Source organism: Blennius ocellaris (assembly GCF_963422515.1).
Source record: "Blennius ocellaris genome assembly, chromosome: 12".
Taxonomy (NCBI): Eukaryota; Metazoa; Chordata; class Actinopteri; order Blenniiformes; family Blenniidae; genus Blennius; species Blennius ocellaris.
In genome coordinates, this window is record NC_137661.1 from 25880985 (window position 1) to 25900984 (window position 20000).

Consider the following 20000-nt stretch of genomic DNA (forward strand, 5'->3'; position numbering starts at 1 on the left):
AGAGTTACGTAACCGCACGTAAGTTAATCAACCGGAGTTGAAATTGTGGGATTTCTGGGATTTGTGTTTCCGTCACGAGCAGAAAGCGTTAAGTCCCGTCGGGGGTGTCGGGAGCTCTTTTCACGGTGTCGTATGACGGCTTCTCCATGTGCAAAGACTTCTCCGAATGCCACGCATGTCGCTCGAAAACCCTGACATTTGTCCCGCAACTCTCACGTGGAGCGTTTGATCTGGCAGGACCTTCAAAAGTCTTGCTGCTTGGATTAAAAAAAAGATATTTAAAAAAAAAAAGCTGCCCAATTGGTTTAATACGTGTTTAAACTTCTTTAAAAAGTCTTTAAAAGTGACGTTGGCGAAAAATCTAATTATAAGTCAAAGATAATAAATCAACAGTCCTGATGTCAGTTTACACATTTTATTTATGTCCTGCTGCCACATGTTTAAAAATCGGCTGGTTTTCCAACTTCAGTCAGTTTAGCCTTGCAGTACAGGTTTGCACCACAAGGGGGCATATTGAGCAGGAGGAATCGGTAACACGACAGTTGGACGTGATAAGAAAGTTTGCACCGTATTTGTCTCAATCTGTATATTATATTAGGTTATTTTGATTTATACCCCACTAAAATAAACTAAAAAAAAATAGAATATATTGGATCTGTTTTTTTTTTTAATCAGAAAATCACATATCGATATTTATTTATTTATTTTCTTCTCATTTTTTTAAAATCAGAAAATCAAGTGCCCTGAGGTATTTTATTCATTTATTTAGTCATTTATTTATTTTGTTATTTTTCTTCTATATTTTTCTCTTTTTCTTTTCTTTCTTTTTTTTTTTTTTCAGGAATTTCTTACCAGAAAATCAAGTTCTCCGACATGTTTTTTTTGCTGAACGTTTGCCAGAGAGAGAAAGAGAGAGAGAGAGAGAGAGAGAGAGAGAGAGAGAGAGAGAGAGGCCGGCCTTTACCTTCTCTTTCTGGCTGCGGGCCTTGATGATCTTGGCCGCCAGCATCAGACCAGACGAGTTCTCAATGCACTTGTGCACTTGTCCAAAACGCCCCCTTGAGGACAAAGAAGAGCAAACAGTTCGACTCGTGAGTGCATGAATTTTTTACTTATCAAATGCAAATATAACCTGTTGCACTATTGATATTTTACAACAATGCAAGATGAAGATCAGCTTGTCAAACCAGCTCTTCAGACAGTCTGAGTACACATGAAAGCAGCGCGACACGTCAGGAGGCCTCATGTCAGCCCTCGATGGCTTCTCGACAGATAAAGTACTCAAACGGCTTTAATTAAAAACGACAGCTTGTCGCAGCTTTAACTTGTGTGGCCGACATTCTGCTCCGTCACGGCAGCGATGTGAGAAATGTTCTTGCGTGCAGAGGAGTAATCTTCAGTTTGAGGGGCCGGATTTAACACTTGTCTGTTACATCAGTGAAGGTATTTGCCCCCCCCCCCCATGAGGAGAAAAAAAAAACAATTAGCCTCTCCCACACAGTGTGTGAGAGAGAATACAGCCAGTGTGTCTAGTTCAGTGTTTTTCAACCACTGTGCTGCGGCACACTGGTGTTTCCTCCAGATCTAGTCAGGTGAGCCGTGGGAAATTATCCAATTTCACATTTTCACGAGTTTTTTTAAAACCCATTTTTATTCTTTGGCTTTTACCTCAGCGTGAGACTCTGCTCTGGTTTTAGTGCCTTCATTTAAAAAAATTTTTTTTTTTTACTTTTTATGTTTTGTTTATTGTTTTACCATCTGATTGTTTTTATTGCTTTAACTTTTTTATTGTTTTTATTGTTTAAATGTTTTTATTTTGCCTCTTATATTTTTATTTCAATGTACAGCACTTTGTCTCAGCTACGGCTGCTTAAAGCGTTTTATAAATAAAGTTGAGTTGAGTTGAGTTTTTTTCTAAAAAAACATTTGCTCTCACAGCCGACAGTGTGTTGCAGAGTAATCATGTATAAATACTCTTCACCACTAGAGGGCAGCACAGAACTTTGCCGGTGAAATGTAAAGTGACAGACGTCAGTGTGGTTCATCTCCACCTCCTGCTACCATCTTGTATCAAAGTACTGTGTCAGTGACAGTGATGGAGAAGTTTTTGAAAAGGAAGAATGTGAACCAGGATCTCAGCTCTTCATCCATCAGGTCCAGGTTTCACACTGAGGGAGTCACAATAAAAAAAAAGAAATTGGGAAATATTTTTTTTCTGTATTTACTTGACTCCTGTTGATAGAACTTTGATGAGAATGACTTTATATTGTTAATAGAGGCTAATATAGGAGTTTCACATTTGAACATTTTTGGGTGGTGGTGTGCCTTTTCCAAAGAAAAAAGTTTGCCTTGGCTCAAAAAAGGTTGAAAAACACTGGTCTCATTGATGCTCACCCTCCCAGGACCTCGTCTCGGTTGATGGTGTAGTAGGTGGCGACCTGGTGAGGTTTGGGGGTGACGACGCGGTGGTCGAACGGCGCCAGCGGCGGGGGGCTTGAATCTGGACATAATGGAGGCGAAAACAAAGAGAGAGAGTGAGAGAAATAACAGAAGACGGGAGAGAATGGCCAGGGCTGAATATAGAAAGTGAAATGGAGGAAAGAGGAAGTAACCCCCCCCTATAGCCCCCCCCATACTCCCCCCCGGATCCCCAGAAACAAAGTGGATGGAAATAGCCGCATGCCGGACGCCTCATCATGCTGACTGACGCTCCAGCAGTCACGATGTTGTGACACCCAATCTGCTATAAAGCCGCAGGAATGAAAAGCCAACGGTGGTGAAGCCGGAGCTCACTGGGCTTCACACGGAGGAAGCTGAATGATGTATTCTGAGTGTTAAATTTACCAATGGAGCCCAATTCAATCCCACAGGTTATAAACCATCGAGGCCTAAACTCCTGCCAGATAATATTGTGAATAGACGTCCTCCTCAGTGTGTGAAAAGCAGTTATCTCATGAAAAATATCTCGATTGCAGAGTTTCACATCAGTAGATGTTTAAATTGGAGTTTTATTCAATCATGTTTTAGCCATCACTTGTTGCTAGGATATAAGAAATCTGCTCCGGGCCTTCGGGATCTACCGTCCTGCCGATGGAGTTCAAGTCCTCTGTTACTGAGGGTGGAACAAACTGACCGCCAACATCTGCACCATTTATTGCTAAATCCAGGTTCAAAGCGTGTTTATTCAGACTGGTTCTGAAAACTCAGTGACATTTTATTTTATTTTATTTTATTTTATTTTATTTTATTTTATTTTATTTTATTTTATTTTATTTTATTTTATTTTATTTTATTTTATTTTATTTTATTTTATTTTATTTTATTTTATTTTACTTTGTTTTGTTACATTACATTTTATTTTGTATTATTACTTTTCATTTTATTTTATTACATTTGATCACATTTTATTTTATTACATTTTATTTGTTTTTGTTTTTTTTTTACAATTTATTTAATTTAATTAAATTTTTATTTTATTTCTGTTCTGTTTTAATTCCTTCTATTCTCATTTTCTCGCTGTCTAATTTTACTGGAAAACTCTTATACTGGCTTTATAAATATACATTGATTGATTGATCCTCATATGTTTCCAATATCGCCTCTTTTTGTTCCCTTTCGGTGGGAAGATTCATCTGAATTCTCTTCAAAACATCTTTAACTTTTTCTAAGCAGATAGAGAATCTTTTTAGATTTTTAGGACTTCTGCGCCTCGATTCTTTTAAAAACAAGACCTTCCTAACTTCCATTTTAACTCCTGAACCTGCACATCAAATCTCTGTAAACCTTAGTTGTGTATCGACCCAGAACATTAAGCTTCTCTTGGACCGGTTTAAAAACACTGATTCATTAAAAGACGCCATGGATTTAAAAAAAACAAACACAGATTCTCTGATATTGACGTGGCAACTGACTCTTTTTTTTCAAAATCGAGGGTCCTGCAGATCATTTGATTAGATTTTTACCTTTTTATGGTTTTGGTCGCATTTATTTATTTATTTATTGGTTTGCATGCATGTATTTTACCACATTTTACCAACGTTTCAGGGACGATTCATCACCATCCAAGGACCGATCGTCGCGATCAGTTTTAAACCAATTTAAGTCAAACCAACGCCAAAATATTCCGTTTTAAATCCTCTATCCTCTGATATGTCACATGAGGCGGTGATGTCATCGCCCTGGTTCGCGGTTGGGGATGGGGGAGGGGCAAAGGTCAGGGGGGGGGGGGGGGGCGGAGATGGACGGAGATGATGGACGGGGCAGTGTGGCGGATCAAATAACCTCGTGATCCACTGGTTTCCATGGTGACAGACGTGGCGTTGGCGAAGGTGCAGCGCTCCACCGAGTGTTAGTTCAAGTTACTTATTGCTTTGGCTTCTTACCGATGATGAACTCCTTCACGGCAGGTTCTCCGTCCTTCGCCGCCTGCTCCTCCTCCTCCGCCTCCTCCTCCCCCTCCACCTCCTCCTTGCCGCCCGTCTTTGCGCGGTCAGAGTTGGACGCCTGCGTCTCGCCCGCCTCCTCGGCCGGCTCCGGCCCGCTGTCCTCCACCCGACTCTTCTTCAGGTCGTCCTTCACCAGGTCCTCCTCCGTGACGCGACGTTTGCTGCAGGTGGCGACGTCGCCGACCTCCTCGGCGCTTCAGGTGTCAAGGAAAGGAGAAATATTATCCGACTGGAAGATTAGAATTGTAACATGGAGCAGCTTTTTTTATCATTTTAACTTTTCAAAAAGGGCAAATTAGATAAATGAGTTCAATGAAACATTGAAAGACAGTCGAGTTCATGTGGTGATAATAAATAAATGAAGATGATTTCATATATATATATATATATATATGTCAATGAAAATAGATGAATGATCAATAAATAAGAAGAGTAAGATTATATAAATGAGTGGATGGATGGATGGATGGATGGTTGGATGGATCAACAAATAGTTGATGGATAGATAGATAGATGGATGGATGGATGGATGGATGGATGGATGGATGGATGGATGGATGGATGGGTGGATGGATGGATGGATGGATGGATGGATGAGTGGATGGATGGATGATGTCTGGATGGATGTACGGATGGATGGATGGCTGGATGTATGGATGGATCAACAAATAGTTGATGGATAGATAGATAGATAGATTGATGGATGGAGGGGTGGATGGATGGATGGATAGCACCACTACAGAAGAGTGTTGTCTGGTCTTCATTACCTTTCCGTCGTACCAGACGTCTTTTCTGTTGACGACTCTCCTGCTTTTCCTTTATGCCTCTTCTTCACATCTTCCTCTACTTTTTCACCCTCATCCTCCTCCTCCTCTCCTTCTTTACGCTCTTCCTCCTCTGACTCCGAGTCCCCAAGCACCCCATCCTCATCCGCCCTTCCCTTGGTCTCCTCCTCCTCCTCCTCCTTGCCGTCGTCTGCCGGGGCAGCAGAGGCGTTCGGTCCGTCGGGGATCCTGGGGGCCGGCTCCTGCCTCCGGCCGCCGCCGCTGGCCGGCTCCTCCCCCCGCTGGCCGTCGGCCTCGGCGTTGGCGTGGGACTGCTCGGCGTTCTGCCGGTTGAGCTTCTCCACCTGCTCCTGCAGCGCCGGCTCATTCGGCGAGGGGACGTCTGAAGTGGGAGGAACAGAGGTGTGAGAGGACTGGAAGTACGGAGAGTAGCACCCCAGAACACAAACCTGGGTACCGTCTGATGTCCGGAAGCGGTGAGCAACACTCTATAGTCGGGATTACATGCTACATACATGGCTACTCATTTTATTTGGGTCCGGGGGCCCGTTTACACGACGCCGGTGTTCTGATCCTCTGTATCGGTAAAGTTTTTATCCCGGTTCCCAAAGTGGAAAGATTCTTTCACGGTCTTTTCCCTCCTGAAGGTACTGATGGAGGTTGGAGAGCGTCTTTACTGCTCATCTCTCCCTCCATCCCCTTCCTTCTACTCATCCACTTGTAAACAAACATGGCCGACCCGCAGCGGTATTCGTCACGGTCAGTATTTATAGTTTTGTCGTCTATATCGGTAGATTAATAGTTGAGATTCTCAGATTATCCATCAATATGGATGTCGGGTTCTCTCCATTTTCTTCATGTTCATAGCGTATTGTTCTCTGCACAAGTCTGTGTGGTTCCATTCCAAAATCTAACAACAGCGCCCTCCAGTGGCCGGGCAGACTAACTACATCGTTGTCCCTGTGTCGACTGCTGCAGTGTAAACACACTCCTGTTTTTTTTTTTTTTAACGGATTAGGTGTCGTCACGAGAAACGTTGTCGTGTAAACGGGGCTTTAGAAGCCGGTGGCTTTCATCCCTCAAGATAGGAGGATGGATTGGTCAAGAATCCTCCGCTGTGATTGGCCGAGAGAGGAGAGCGCTGATTCTAGTTACTTGATGAAGAACTGAATAAATGGAGCCAAAGTTTGGCTCAAACATAAATGTTTACTCAGATTGTGCTTCATTAGTGGCGGGAAAAGACCCGATTGAGCGTTTTTTTCATTCTTGTTTAGTTTACAAACAAGAAGGATCTGAAGGTAATCAGCTGGAGGACAGGCCGCCATTGTGTCGCAATTGTGTAGAAAGTTACACTGGCAAAATACATGTGTTTTAACAAAATAAAACAAAAACATCTTGGTTTCTGGATGAGCTCCATGAATATAGTGTTGAAGTTGCTGATATCGGGTTTGTTCTTTCTCTACCTGACGTGTCTTGAGGTTTCCTCTTCTTCTGTGGTTTCAGGCCCTTCAGGCTCAGCTTGGACTTGTCCTTGTCATCCTTCGCCTTGTCGTGGAGAGAAGAAACAAAGACGACGTGTTAAAGGAGGAATGAAGCTCTCAGGAGTCTGAGGGCGACAGGAAAGATGGATATTTTATTAGATATCAAAGACGAGTGGAAAAAACCCCCAAAAAACAACAAACTTCCATTTCACAGTTACGCTCACATCTTGTGGGAAAAGCCGAGAGAACGTCACGTGAGAACACTCGTCCTAAATAAACACCGGAGGACTATTTGTGGTTCCGTACGAGGCGCCTCCTAGTCATCTAATCAAGCCGGAGCATGAATGCGAGCGATTCGGACCAGCGGAGCTAAACTGAGCGTGAGCAGCTCCGGCCGGTCCCGCTGCCGATAAAAACCTCGGTCTGGACGAGATAACAGAGCCTGAGTCTGATCAGCGACACCCCAGAGGCGAAAGACAAGCTGCACACAAAGGGAAAGTACTTAACATGGCAGAGGAAGCGCGTCAGTCAATCCTTTAAGGCAGGTTGCTTTTTTGCTTGTTTGTTTTGTTCACAAAATAAAAAGCCATTCCACTTTTTTTTTGTAACTTTTTATTTCGATTTTAACAGCTTCTACAACATATTCATTCATTTACACATTTCACAGTTACATCATTTGCAATGAAAGATCAGGAAATGTCACACAGGAGAAGAAGAATACATAAAAAGTCGGTGTGTGAAGGTTGAAAGATTGTTCTCAAGGGCCTCAAAGTTTGTTTTTGTTTCCTCTCGATATGTGAGAGCGATTCGCCATCGCTGTGCTCCAGTTGTTCCTCCAGCAGGTCTTATGAGTCGTAACAAAATAGAAAATACCCATGAGAATAAATAAATGTGAAACGCTTCAATTTATTTATTTAATGATTCAAATCTATTCATTAAATAATAAACCTTGTGTTGCCTCATCAGCTGTTTTACTGTATTTTTCCTAATTATTTTTAATATATCTTCCTTTAAATTTTTATATTATTTTTTACCTTGCTTGCGTAATTGTATGTTTTGATCCTGAGTCAGTTCTTGACCGAGAAGTCAGTTTAATTATCCTCTATTTCTCTCAATCTTATTATCATTAATTTTAAGGTTACATTTTCAATCTTCCCATTTCACATTCCTGTCCTGTAGTTCCCTTCTGTGAAGCACTTTGAATTGACAATTAATGCACTTATCAAATCGACTTTTTCAAATCGGAATTCTAGAATGAAATGCCCCAAAAAAAACTGGGTGGAGAAAAAAGCTTTAATTTACAAAATAAAAATTGTTTTAAGCAACAAATTCTAATGGCATATTGGAATTATTCTCTACTGTGACTGTTGAGGTACATCACGATGATAAAACGTTTACTTTTCCACGTGTTTGGGCTCCCAGGCTGCAGGAAAACCTTCTCGCCGGATGTTTAAAAAAAATTTTTTTTTATTTTAATAGAAGCTCTCACCTTCTTGTTGCCTTTGTTTGCAGGCTGTCTGAACAGGAGCTCCACCAGCCTGGAGCTCTTCACCACCTCCCCGATGAAGCTGATGACCTGCTGGGTGCCCTCCACCAGCCTCTCCACCCCCTCCAGCCGGCGGCCCTGACTGTCCAGACGCGAGCCCGCCCTCTCCACGGCGCCGCGCAGCTCCGCGCACGCCGCCTCCGTCCCCGAGCTGCGCCTCCCGCCGCCCCGGCCCTCCTCCCGCAGGGAGGCCAGGTCGCGGCCCATGCCCGTCACGTCCCGGGAGAGGCCGTCCAGCCGGGTCAGGACGGCGTGCTGCATGTTGAGGAGGCGCTCCATCTGGCAGGTCAGGGTGTCCATCCGGCTCTCCATGCTCCGCAGGGCGGCATCGGCGGGAGAGGAAGGGGAGGACGATGACGATGACGGGGCACCACCAGATTGAGATTTTTCCAATCCATTCATCGAGAGCTTCCTTCCAGCCGTCTTCTGACCGTGGAGAGGGTTCCGGTCATAAACCTTGGCTAAAGAGTTGACAAGGCTGGAGCTCATGACTGCCTTCGCGATGTTTTACCCCCCCGGCAGACGTCAAGGAGTCACTCAAACGCAACAAAAATCTACAGCAAGGACCATATCACCAGACGTGGAGGAGTGATGGGGGGATGCAAATCTCTCTCTCTTGTGAGTCGAACAGCACAGTGGAGTTTTAAGAATAGCAAATGGCTGTTCTCCATGAGGACGTCAGCGGGCCGAGTGGCCAGTGATAAGGGCTGAGGGCTCGGGTGTGCAGCCAGGGATTGATGGAGGGAGGGGGGTGGGGGGGGTTGTACGCGACATTTGAGACACTTCAAAAGCCCTTCAGCCGGGTGTCAGAATCCCAAACATCCGGGACTGAAATATGACGCCGTGAAAAGCAAGACAAACAAATAAAACTGCACCGCCAATAAATAGACAGCAGAGAGAGAAAATAAAACTCATTGTCAAATCCAGGAATTGAGTTTAATATGTGGAAACGGCACTTTTCCCGCAGTGTTATTCCTGTTTTATGTTTTTATTTAGCCATTTTTTTAAAGAGTTTTCACATTGTTATGTAGCAGGGAGGATGACAACAGGTGCTAGCCTTCCAGGAACATTACCGTCCAGTCAGACCTCGGTTAAACACTCGAGCATCGGTATTTCAGAACCGCAGGAAATGTCACCCGCTTCCCATAACTGACTTGATTTCAGCGCCGCGTTGCGTAATCTCTGCTAATTCCCAGGGTGGCACCTTCTCATCGTAAGGAGAAAATCTTTACCAAGTTATGTAAGCAGACAAACGGTGGCTCTCCTTTACTACTTCAAACTAATCAGACGCTAAACTTTTCTTTATTTTACTTTACATTCTATGATATTTTCTCACATAGATCACTGTCTTACATCCTGAAGAAACAAATAGCAAACCTGTAGAAACTCCAGAAAAATCCCGGATCAAAAGCCTTGGTTGTATCGTCACTGTAATCTTTAATTACATCTTTAATCATCCTTGAAAAATACAGAAAGCTAAATTGTATAAAAAAATTTTTAATTGTATACAAAGCACTCCGTAGTCTTGCCCCGCTCTACTTTTGAACCACATTAAACCTGAACTCGTGAGCGGCTTCAGCACCACAGTGCCCTCCAGAGGACATGTTGAGAACAAGACACAGGAGAACAACATTGGGACAAACAGATAGAAGAGAATGTCACATCTCTCTTTAAAAAAAAACTACTTAAACATGATCTTAAAGTAAATCAGTCCTGCACTCATTTCATGTCGATGTCATTTGTATAGTTTTTATATTGTGTTTTGTATTCCTTTATACATTGTACTGCTGCTGTGACCTGCCTCGGGACTATACAGACATGAATGAGCAGTTTTTTGTTTTTGTTTTTGTTTTTTTAAGAAGTTCTGCGATGTGGGCTAAACGTCCACGACAACATGAGCCACAATGAAAGGAAACATGTGACGCCGCCGATACCTGACAACTGTTGACACTTGCGGCACGTGTGGTCGGCGAACGCATTAATTAGGACGGCGTGGCGCGGTTGCACACGTCGATGTTTACACTGTAAGTTCATATTCGCATATTGAGGCCACGTACGACATTGCCACGTCGCCCCACGGCGCCGTCTGGAAAAAAAACGGGCCCGGTGACAAAGCGCCGGCGCCCATATAGCGACGCCCGTCTGTCGACGCCGGAAAAACCTGACCTGTACTCTGTCCCTCGCACCGTTTCCAGCACAGACAGCTCGTCAGCTGTCAGGGGTAACACTTGTGTCCCCAGCGCCTATTTGCCCCTGGAAGGTGCGAATGAAAAAGGACACCGCGCGAGTGCCAGAGTACAGTACACGATGTGGAAATGCTCCGTCACCGAATGGACAAGGAACATCAATGATTCCAGACGAGGGATTTTAACATTGGCCTGGTTTGTTTGTGCTGATTTAATTCCATAAACAGAACCTCGCTGTTACCGAAGCTTTCCGGGATTGTCAAGGAAAACTCTTTGATTAAGTACTTAAACTAAAACACTAATTTAATAATGGAATAAAGCTGTTATTTTAGTGAAAGACAACACATAAATTACCATCACCATATGACAAACAGCGAGTGACACTGCCTGACCTCTTTGCGATACCACTTTGTACCACAAGGTGGTACAGTGAGTCAAATGAATTTTACACTGGCAGCGACGTCTGCTGAACTCACTACTGCCATCAGGTGATTAAAACTAGCGTAACTTAACAAGTACAGCGAAGTGTCCACAAGGCATTTCCCCAAAAAAAACTCAACACCGAAGATTAATTTTGACTTTTACCACTTTTTTTATTTTCAATAGTTAATCTGTGGATTACTTTATAAACAGGTCATTATATTTTGCTCATAATTAAACATGACAATGTTTTTTTTCCTCACAAATCCTTTTTTGATTGATTGATTGATTGATCCGTTTTGATTATTGCAGTAAACGCAGTTGAAATGATTGCATTTTAAAATGACTTTTGTAAAAAAAGAAAAGTAGAGCCTCAAATTTGATGTACCTCTATGTCCTGTCTATTATTAGCATTAGCATCATACATAGCATCACCTGACGCTGCTTTTACTCTCTGTCCTGCTCTGTAAGCCCACTGTTAGCATTAGCACCGACTGTCCTCCAGCTGAATATTAGCTTTAATGAGTTTATTAACTTTTGATAGTGGCAAGCTTGCAATAGAAACTTGAAGTAGAATACAAACATAATCTGGAGAGGCACGAGGTTCAGCGCAGGCTGGCAGGTGTTTGCTCAAGTGTTGAGGGCAGCGGGAGGTTTAACTGAACCCCGCGGGACGAAAGGTTAAGTGGTCAAAGAGTGAATAAGCCTGACGCAGCCATGAGCCTTCTCGCCAAATATAGACCACTTCTTTTTTTCTCCCCGGCCTTCTCAAAAAAAACCCTCCGTCCACACGTCACTAGGAACTCGGCTCAACGCGAGGCTTCGGGGTATGTAGTACACACACCAAGCCTTTAGGGGCGCTGTGACTCACCAAACACACCAAAAACGCAGAAAAAGACAGCGCACATAGAAATAAATCTCTATATAATTCTAATTCTATAGGTCTATGGCTGCACTCTTCCTGCTGCTAGCGTCAGTAGCTTCTGCAGCTCCACCGGAGCTTGTAGTCCCTGATTGTTGTGGTTATTTGATGACATCATGGACCGCGGTGGGGGAAGAGTGGGGAGGGAGATTACGTCATTTTTTGATGATCGTCTTTGCCGACTTTGACACGAGCCGGGGTTTTAGAATTTTCGGACGGCCCAATAGACTTGCCGTCCTTGCTCCTTCTACCGCCAATCGGCTTTCCCAGTAATGCAACATCACCGCAGTGGCCTGAAAAAAACAAACAAACAAAAAAACTGGCATGCAGCAAGCGGTAGCCCAGTACCGCGATTAAGAGACCATGTCATAAACGACAAATGTGTCGCGGTGGGCCGAGAGAATCCACATTTAACGACATGGCCGTTGGCAACGGGAGGCTGAAAGTGAGACGGACAGTAACGAGAAGCGTGTGTCCTCTCGTGACGCGGTAATGGTTCGTAGTTATACGATAAAATAAATCTTCACCACACTGCAACTGATATGGATGCAAAGCAGCTTTTAAGAAGCCACGTCAAATGTTGGGGTCCAATGACAACGGTCCCGAGCCCCCCCCCACCCGGAATCATCCAGGGCTTCCCCGCCCCCGACGGCATCCCTGGAACACAGTGGCTTCACTCACCAAGCCATCATTAGGACACGCCCCCACGTCGCCTTACTGGGGCTGCAAATAGACTTTACATATGGATCCTCGTCAACATGTCCGATTGAACGGGCCAAAACCCAAAACTATGTCTCTTCAGCGCGACGGGATACGTTTTCCTACGAGAGCTGCAAGGTGTGTCCTCGTGCTCGTAGCAAATAACCTTTACTTCTGACACCTTGGTCAGACGCGTGGAAAACATGTTTTATGCTGGATCGTGGGGGGAATCGAACATTTCTACTGCATCTAAAATCAGCATCGCCGTGAATTTTCTCGTTCGACGTTCAGAAATCTGACGAGTGCAAGACGATGGAAAGAATTGCTTGTGTAACCTCTGCAGCTCCACCTGTTCATTTCCTATCTGACAAAGCTCCCCGTGTCGCCGAGCGCCGATGACAGCTTGTTCTCTCACGGCTCAGCTGCTGCGATAACGCTCTGCCACCAGGCACTAAAAAATAAAAAAAATAAATCAAGGCTTTTTTTATGGAGTCGAGGCGTCGTGTGTGAAGACAGGTTACATAAGCGGCATAAATATGTACACGGATTTGTAAATAGATGCAAACCAAGTTCACTCAGTTTATGTTTTCTTTCGCCGTTACGTAATGGACATGATGAGATTGATAAAAAAAAGAAAAAGAAAAAGAAAGAAAGAAAGACTGTGATTTTGACCTGCGGGAATGACTGTCAATCCACACACACACACACACACACACACACACACACACACACACACACACACACACACACACTTAAAGGCGGGGTTCTCGTGTGTCACTCATTTAGCGGTGCCGCTTTGTCTCTCGGTGAAAAGTTAAATACCGTCTTTGAAATGATTCATTGAATCTGCTTGAAGGAACATCGGAGCCACAATGAGAACAAGAATAAGAACACTGACAAAAGAAATAGAAAATACAGGAAGAAGAAGAAGAAAGAGGATGAACAGGAGCAAGATGAAGTTCAAGAAGAAGAGAAAGTATAAGAAGAAGAAGAAGAAGAAGAAAGAACAGGAAGTCGAGAGAGTATAAGAACAAAGAAACAAAGAATTATAAGAAGAAAAAGAAGACGATGAAGAAAAAGAAGAAATAATGTAAAAGCAGGAAAGAACAGAAAAGAACAAACTAAATTGTGAGAATGAGAAAGTCAAAGTTCAGACCTTCATCCAATTGAAAATCTCTGGCATGACTTCAGAGTTCCTGCTCACTGACGCTCTCCGTCCAGTCGCACTGAACTTCTGCTGTTTGTGAAGAAGAAGGAGCCAAAACGTCAGTCTGTGGCTGAGCAAAGCTGACAGAGACAAGAATTATCATTCATCTCATTTTAGACTTATTTTGGCTTGGTGAAACATGGGAGGATGAGGAGGAGGAGGAGGATGAGGAGGAGGATGAGGAGCAACAGCCTCCTCCAGTGTCAGAGCAGTGACGCCGCTCCAATATCGTTTGAAAGAAGTCTGGATGTGATATTGACGTCAAAATATTCCACATCACATACCGGACGTGAGGAATACACTATTTCAACATGACAACAGGAATGCACATCTGAATACATACATGATTTGGAAGTGGATGTACGGATGATCATTTACACACACAAAAAAACGAAACGAAACACACACGCACTCAAGAAATAAAAATAAGTAAAATAATCTAGCCGGCCTTTATATAATCTAGTATGAATTCCAAGCAAATGTTGTTTTTTTTGCGTTGATTTAATTCTGGAACAGCAGAAACAGGAAGTGTCATTATTCAGTTATTACTATTGATCCCCTCTTGACCGATCACTTTTATTATCTTCAGCTTTCACTGTCAGACCTTACCCAGACCTTGTACTTCTGTCTTGTCGCCACTAGGTGGCAGGAGGTAATTACAGACCAGGGGGGGTCGTTACAGATGCCTCACACTTTAAGTTCACCTCCAGCAGGTCTCTGGTTACTTTGACCAGTGATTCACTGCCACAAATATGAAAATCTACCATTCAAATTAAGAGGAAAGAGAGAATAAAGTGACAGGAAATAACTAAAAGCATAAGAGCGCTACAAAGAACAAGTCAGAGACACAAACTAAAGATGAAAAAAAAAATCAAAAAACATAAAAAAACAAACTTAAATATTACAAAGACGAACCAAGTTCCGAGTGAGTTGCAGAAAACTAAACATGAATAAAACACATCGCTGTGACACAGGGAGAAATGGGGAGCTGTTATATTGATTAGTCTGTTAATATTTACTGCCATTTGTTTGTTCGAGGATCAACATTGTGCACTGCCATGGCTGTGGTTTATTAGAAACCGGACATTTGACGGAGCTGGACTGGAGAGAACCACTGCACCATGTCTGTATGAATGAATGAATGAATGAATGAATGAATGAAGGCACCAACTCCTAACATGTATGCAGACATGGACACCCACATACAACAATACTGCACACGACAATATCAGTGACGTATCGACACATCAATATCATTTATTGGTTTGTACGCATGAATTTGACCAATTTTCTTGCAAAAACGATTAACCTGAACCACATAATATTTTCAGGAATGATTCATCGTTATCCAAGGACCCATCAATTTGATTTTGGGACATTAGCAGCAAACTGTTAACAAATAAATCAAAAAAACTGTGATAAACTGTCCCGTACAAAGCAGATGAAAGAGGCCCCTCATGGAGGAGATCAAAGGAGGATCACTGTCCGTTGCCATGGACACCCCCCCCCCCCCCCCCCCCCCACCCCTGCTCAGCGTCTCACACAGTGACATTGCTACATGACAGGCTAGTTAGCATCAATATGAGCTAATGGATAACATGTGAACGATGCTAACTCGGTTCCTCAAACAAATGTGGCGTTGGCAAAGGTCTGCACTCTACCGAGTGCCTCCTGTTTTCAATTATTTAATTTGAGTCACTGTGAGGTGCTCAAGAAATAAATACATTAAAAGAAAAACACTTAAAATGTAATACAATCTTGTTTCATATTTATTTATTTTACCCTTATTTACTTTTGATTACATCTTGTTATTAAAATGCCATAAAAAAATTTCAAAACCAGCCTAGTTCACCAAACTGAGAAATCACAGGGCAGCATCAAAACATGTCAGCCGTGTTCAGGAGCTCATTGCTGAGCGTCTTCGCTCGTGTTCCTAATCGCTCGACATCCGTCGCCGGCTCCTCCTTTATCCCCCTTGTATTTTGTTTGTGAGCTAATTTGGTCTGAGCTATGCAAGCGTGAGAATCTCAGGCAGGAGAAGCCCTTCTCACATTAGCCCAGCTCACGTTGGCATTAGCAGAGCTTACGGCGCACACAAAACCACTTCTCTCTTTAAAAAAAACAACAAACAACCTTATTTAATGACACATTTCCACTTCCTGTACAGGTTTAAGTTATAGCAGCTTTTTCCCCTCAATAAAACACAGTAAAACATTCAAGTGGACATTTGTTAGGAATTTAATAATGTCGATATGCATTCAGAACTTTAGGAACCTGATTCTGCAGTTTCTGAAGCTGTTGTATCAAACCATTGATCCGACTCAGCGACTAAAGGAAGTGCAATGACTAAGATTCAACGCAATGCCAGGAAAACATTGGCGAGTTATAGAACGTAAACTGCAGGACGTTAATAAGCGTGGAGATAGAAAATTAAGAGTTCAGTTCCCTTTCTGAAGCAGCTTTACAGCGAAAAAAGACATTAAACCAGCGCGTTCACTTCCAGACCGACGAGTTATAAATCTTGTTGGTGGTAAATTTACTGTACAACAAGACACACGTAATAAAAATATCCAGGTGACACTGGCGGGCTGAGAAGCGCCGCAGCTCTTCACTTTATGAGGAGTCAATTACGTCTGCTCCCCGCTGGATTACGTTGAGATAATAAACAGCGTGTTTGATGGCGCTCCGTTTTCCACCGACTGTGAGCTGACGCACGACGTCAGAGGGCCGAAATGGTACCTTAGGTATATATTAGGAATAAGGATGAAGAAGTTGTGGTTGAGATTTAAAATAGTAATTCGGTGAAATTATCTGAAGTCTCAGGACTGTTTCTCTCGCGCTGCTTCGCTCGCAGAACGCTTCAGCAATAACCTGCTTTGGATTCACAAATGAAATCGAGGAGTGACACAAACGCTTAGCTTTACTCTGAACATGATCCGAGATCCAAATAAATCTTCTAAGGCCGTGTTTACAGTCAGACGTGACGCCAATTCTGATGATCCGAACACAGACCGGAGAAGCTTTTGGACGGCGTGAGCAGGAAAACAACTAAAAACCAATCAGAGATTTTGAGATCGGATTCAGGCCTCATTTTTAGGGGCCTTTCACATCCGGGGACTCGGTTCACCTGGGAGGGGGCGGAGCCCAGATTCCTCACCCCTTCATTTGGTTCGGTGGCGTTCAAATTCACTTCGAGGAATAGCAACTCAATTACACCAGATGGAAGTAAAGAAGAAGCACGGCTCATTGATTGGTCCGGAAACAAAAGCCAGTGGGGGCTAGGCTAGTTAGCTCGTGGCTAATGGGTAGCCACAAACAAACCGTGATATAAAGTCTCCAGACCAGATATCAATGAGTCTCCCTCACTACTCCACTTCAGCCCGCCAGATATTTTTGCAACTTTTCCTTCATGCGTCTTTCTTCTGATTCACGCAGTTAGCTTGGATTGTTTACTACCCAGAATGCACTGCGTTCTACGTCACGTCCTCTCATCCCCGCCCGCGAGAAAGATCGATTGCAAAGGAGCCGAGGTGTTCCAGGTGACCACAGTTACTCCGGTTCAGAGTTTGTAGGAGTTCACGTCGCACAAACAAAACGGCTTTTTTCCCCAAAGAGGGGGAACGTGAACTCGCTCTGGAATCTGGATATCTGGAAGTAAATCAGATATGTATAAGATGTACCAGTGGGGTCGCTGTGCAAACAGGCTAATCAGATTTTCCTAGAATTCCTTCTCTAACGTCATTGAATCTGTGACCACCCAGCTTATTTTGTCGCAATAATCCCGAACACGTGTGACACGAGCGTCAAACGTCCGTCATCATCCACGGCTTTGCAATTAGCGCTTGTTTTTTAAAACACAAAAATTACACGCGCGCAATGTTTTCCAGGTCAGATATGTTTGATATTAAAATATCACCAACCAAGTTCAATTAAAAAAAATAGTAAGATAAAAAAGATTTAGCTGTTTTGCAGTGGTGGAATGAAAAAGGAGAGCATGTAATGGATTTGTCGGATCGAAGAAGAGCAAAGTGGAGGACATGTAAGGAGCTTCAGGCCGCCGTAAACTGACACGAAACCCTAGATTGCCGAAGGCCAAGGAGGTCAGCGGTTACTGGGAGGAAGAAAAACCAAAGGGTCACGGCGGCAAAACAGGATTTTCGGAGAAATGAAACGGCGGAAGTGCTCTTCGGAGAATTCAGTACGAGTTCGTTGGGTGAACGAAGGTTTTGTCGGACAAGTACAACATCCACCGGCTTTGTTGGTCACGTGACAGAAATGCTCAATTCTGTGACACGAGATTCCGTCAAAAAACAATTTTTATAAGTTCTTCGAAGTCCAACACAAAAAGGTACAGAGAGTCTGTTCTTAATTCCACTGAAGCAAGAAGAAGATGGTTGGAGGGTGATGGTTTCTGGACTCATACACCTTCTATCGACTGTCTCTTGATTGTTGGAGAGCTGCTCTTTAACCTTTGACCTCCTCTTAAAACATTCCGGCATCGCACAAGAAGGTAATTTGTCTTTTTTTTTCTCCCCCCCCCCCCCCCGCCAACAGGTTTGAGGTTGACCTGCATAGCGGGGACCGCGGTCAAACATCGCCGGGACGCACGCTAAAGGGGAAGGTCAGGACTCGTTTTTCAGAGGGTCTCAGTTTGCGTGTTCGGTACTCGAGGGTTTGGGTGACGCTGCTCTTCACAGCACGGTTTGCTTTAATCTACCTGGCTAAGTTTGAACGACACAAAGTAAATCATTTGTAAAAAAAAAAAACAACAACAACAACAACAAAACATTACACTGAAGACATTAGACTTCAAAAGGGTTCCATTGTTATTTGTCTGCGTTCTCAAGCCGGACAAATTCAAAGCAGGAAACCTGACGCCGTTCTTCAACAATACGAAGACGTCTGGAAGCGTCTCGTTGGCGTCGGGACGACAGAGTTACCGAGTGTTAATGCGATAACATCCATTCCTGGTTCATGCAGGCCCGCCGCTCTCTGCGCCGCTTCCAAAAATCCACAAGACGGGTGTGACTGAGCCCGTCGCACGCTGCCACCGAATCAACGACAGGCGCATGCATCCAGACTCCTCTCTCCCCCCCGGCGCCTTGCCGGTATTACCTGTGCGTCTCCGGAGCTCGTCCTGGCCCTCCCCCGCTTCTTCGCCGAGAACAGATTCCACAAGCGTCGCCACAGAAACGTCGCCACCAGACACACGCTCCCAAATATCCAGAGGTCTTTATCCCGCAGGAGGTTCTCCATGACGGCACGCGTCTGTCCACCTGCACGCGCACCTTTTTTGAATATAGGCCCGGTACTTATGAAATAGCCAGAGACCTGCAGCGACACATCGAATTCCCAGTATCCGGTGGGTTATGAGGCGCCCGCTCACCGCTCGGGGCCCGGCTCGCTCACTCGCTCGCTTGCTGCCTCCTGCCACTCGACCTAAAAGGAGAGGACACGCCGTCTCCGAGACGAGAAGGGGACAGGTGGTGTCGGGTTGAGGGTGTCGTTGCAGTACGCAGAATCAGATGCCTTCTGCTGCTGCCGCTACCACCGCCGCCACCGCCGCCGCCGCTAGGAGCTGGCATGTCAGCGAGACCCCCGCCATATCCTTTAACTTCGGACACAGCACTTCACTCATGCATGCACACGCTCTGCCAGCCGGCCGGCCTCTCGGCCTCCCTCTGTCCTTTATACCGTGTGTGCGTGTGTGTGTGTGTGTGTGTGTGTGTGTGTGTGTGTGTGTGTGTGTGTGTGTGTGCGTGTGTGTGTGTGTGTGAGATGGCAAGCGACCAAAGGGCACTGGGACTTGAAGGGAGAGACACAGTTTAAAGTCGGCGACGTGTGATTTTACAACCCAAAGGAGCAAATTAAAAGACATCAAAGCGACGCATTCATTGCCGTTTTAAACGACGGGGTTCTAAAGGACACATCCACACGCCCACACCATGAGAAAAACGATCTTTTTTCTCCCTCGCCTTCTCCCAAAAAAAACCAACTTCTTTTTCCCCACACGTCACACTTTAGTCTGTTTCTGTTTTCAAGCCTTAAAAACCAACAGACGTTAAAATGACTCGGTTTTCTACGAGGGCACGTTTTCATATTTACACGCGGCATCATCATGGCGCTTAAAGGACGTTTTATCGTTAGATACGTGTATTGTCGTACAACTCGTACCACCTGACTGGCCATGGAAGAGCACAGGAAGGAAGAGAGACTCGACGCTGGTTTGTCTTCCACTGCAGGGTTGTGATCCACATCCTGTTCATTTGTGACGGTCGATTATAATCTAACCATTAAAATGACTTTGAC

General features: G+C 44.2%; 1 protein-coding gene across 2 annotated transcripts in view; it reads right to left on the reverse strand.

Moving 5' to 3' along the window:
• The window catches only part of mylk4b (myosin light chain kinase family, member 4b), a 24015-nt gene extending 4967 nt beyond the window's left edge, over positions 1–19048 (reverse strand). Inside the window, exons 1-6 of one of the 2 annotated variants that reach the window (XM_080506800.1) lie at positions 18807–19048; positions 6694–6775; positions 5213–5612; positions 4383–4639; positions 2395–2500; positions 965–1058 (exon numbers count right to left, since the gene is read on the reverse strand). In XM_080506800.1, the coding sequence (XP_080362926.1) occupies positions 965–1058; positions 2395–2500; positions 4383–4639; positions 5213–5612; positions 6694–6775; positions 18807–18947 (1080 nt within the window). In that variant the 5' untranslated portion in view covers positions 18948–19048. Of the gene's footprint in view, positions 1–964; positions 1059–2394; positions 2501–4382; positions 4640–5212; positions 5613–6693; positions 6776–8200; positions 8815–18806 lie in introns of those variants that run through there. The other variant, XM_080506799.1, reaches the window with a different exon arrangement.
• Positions 19049–20000: the final 952 nt, after the last annotated feature.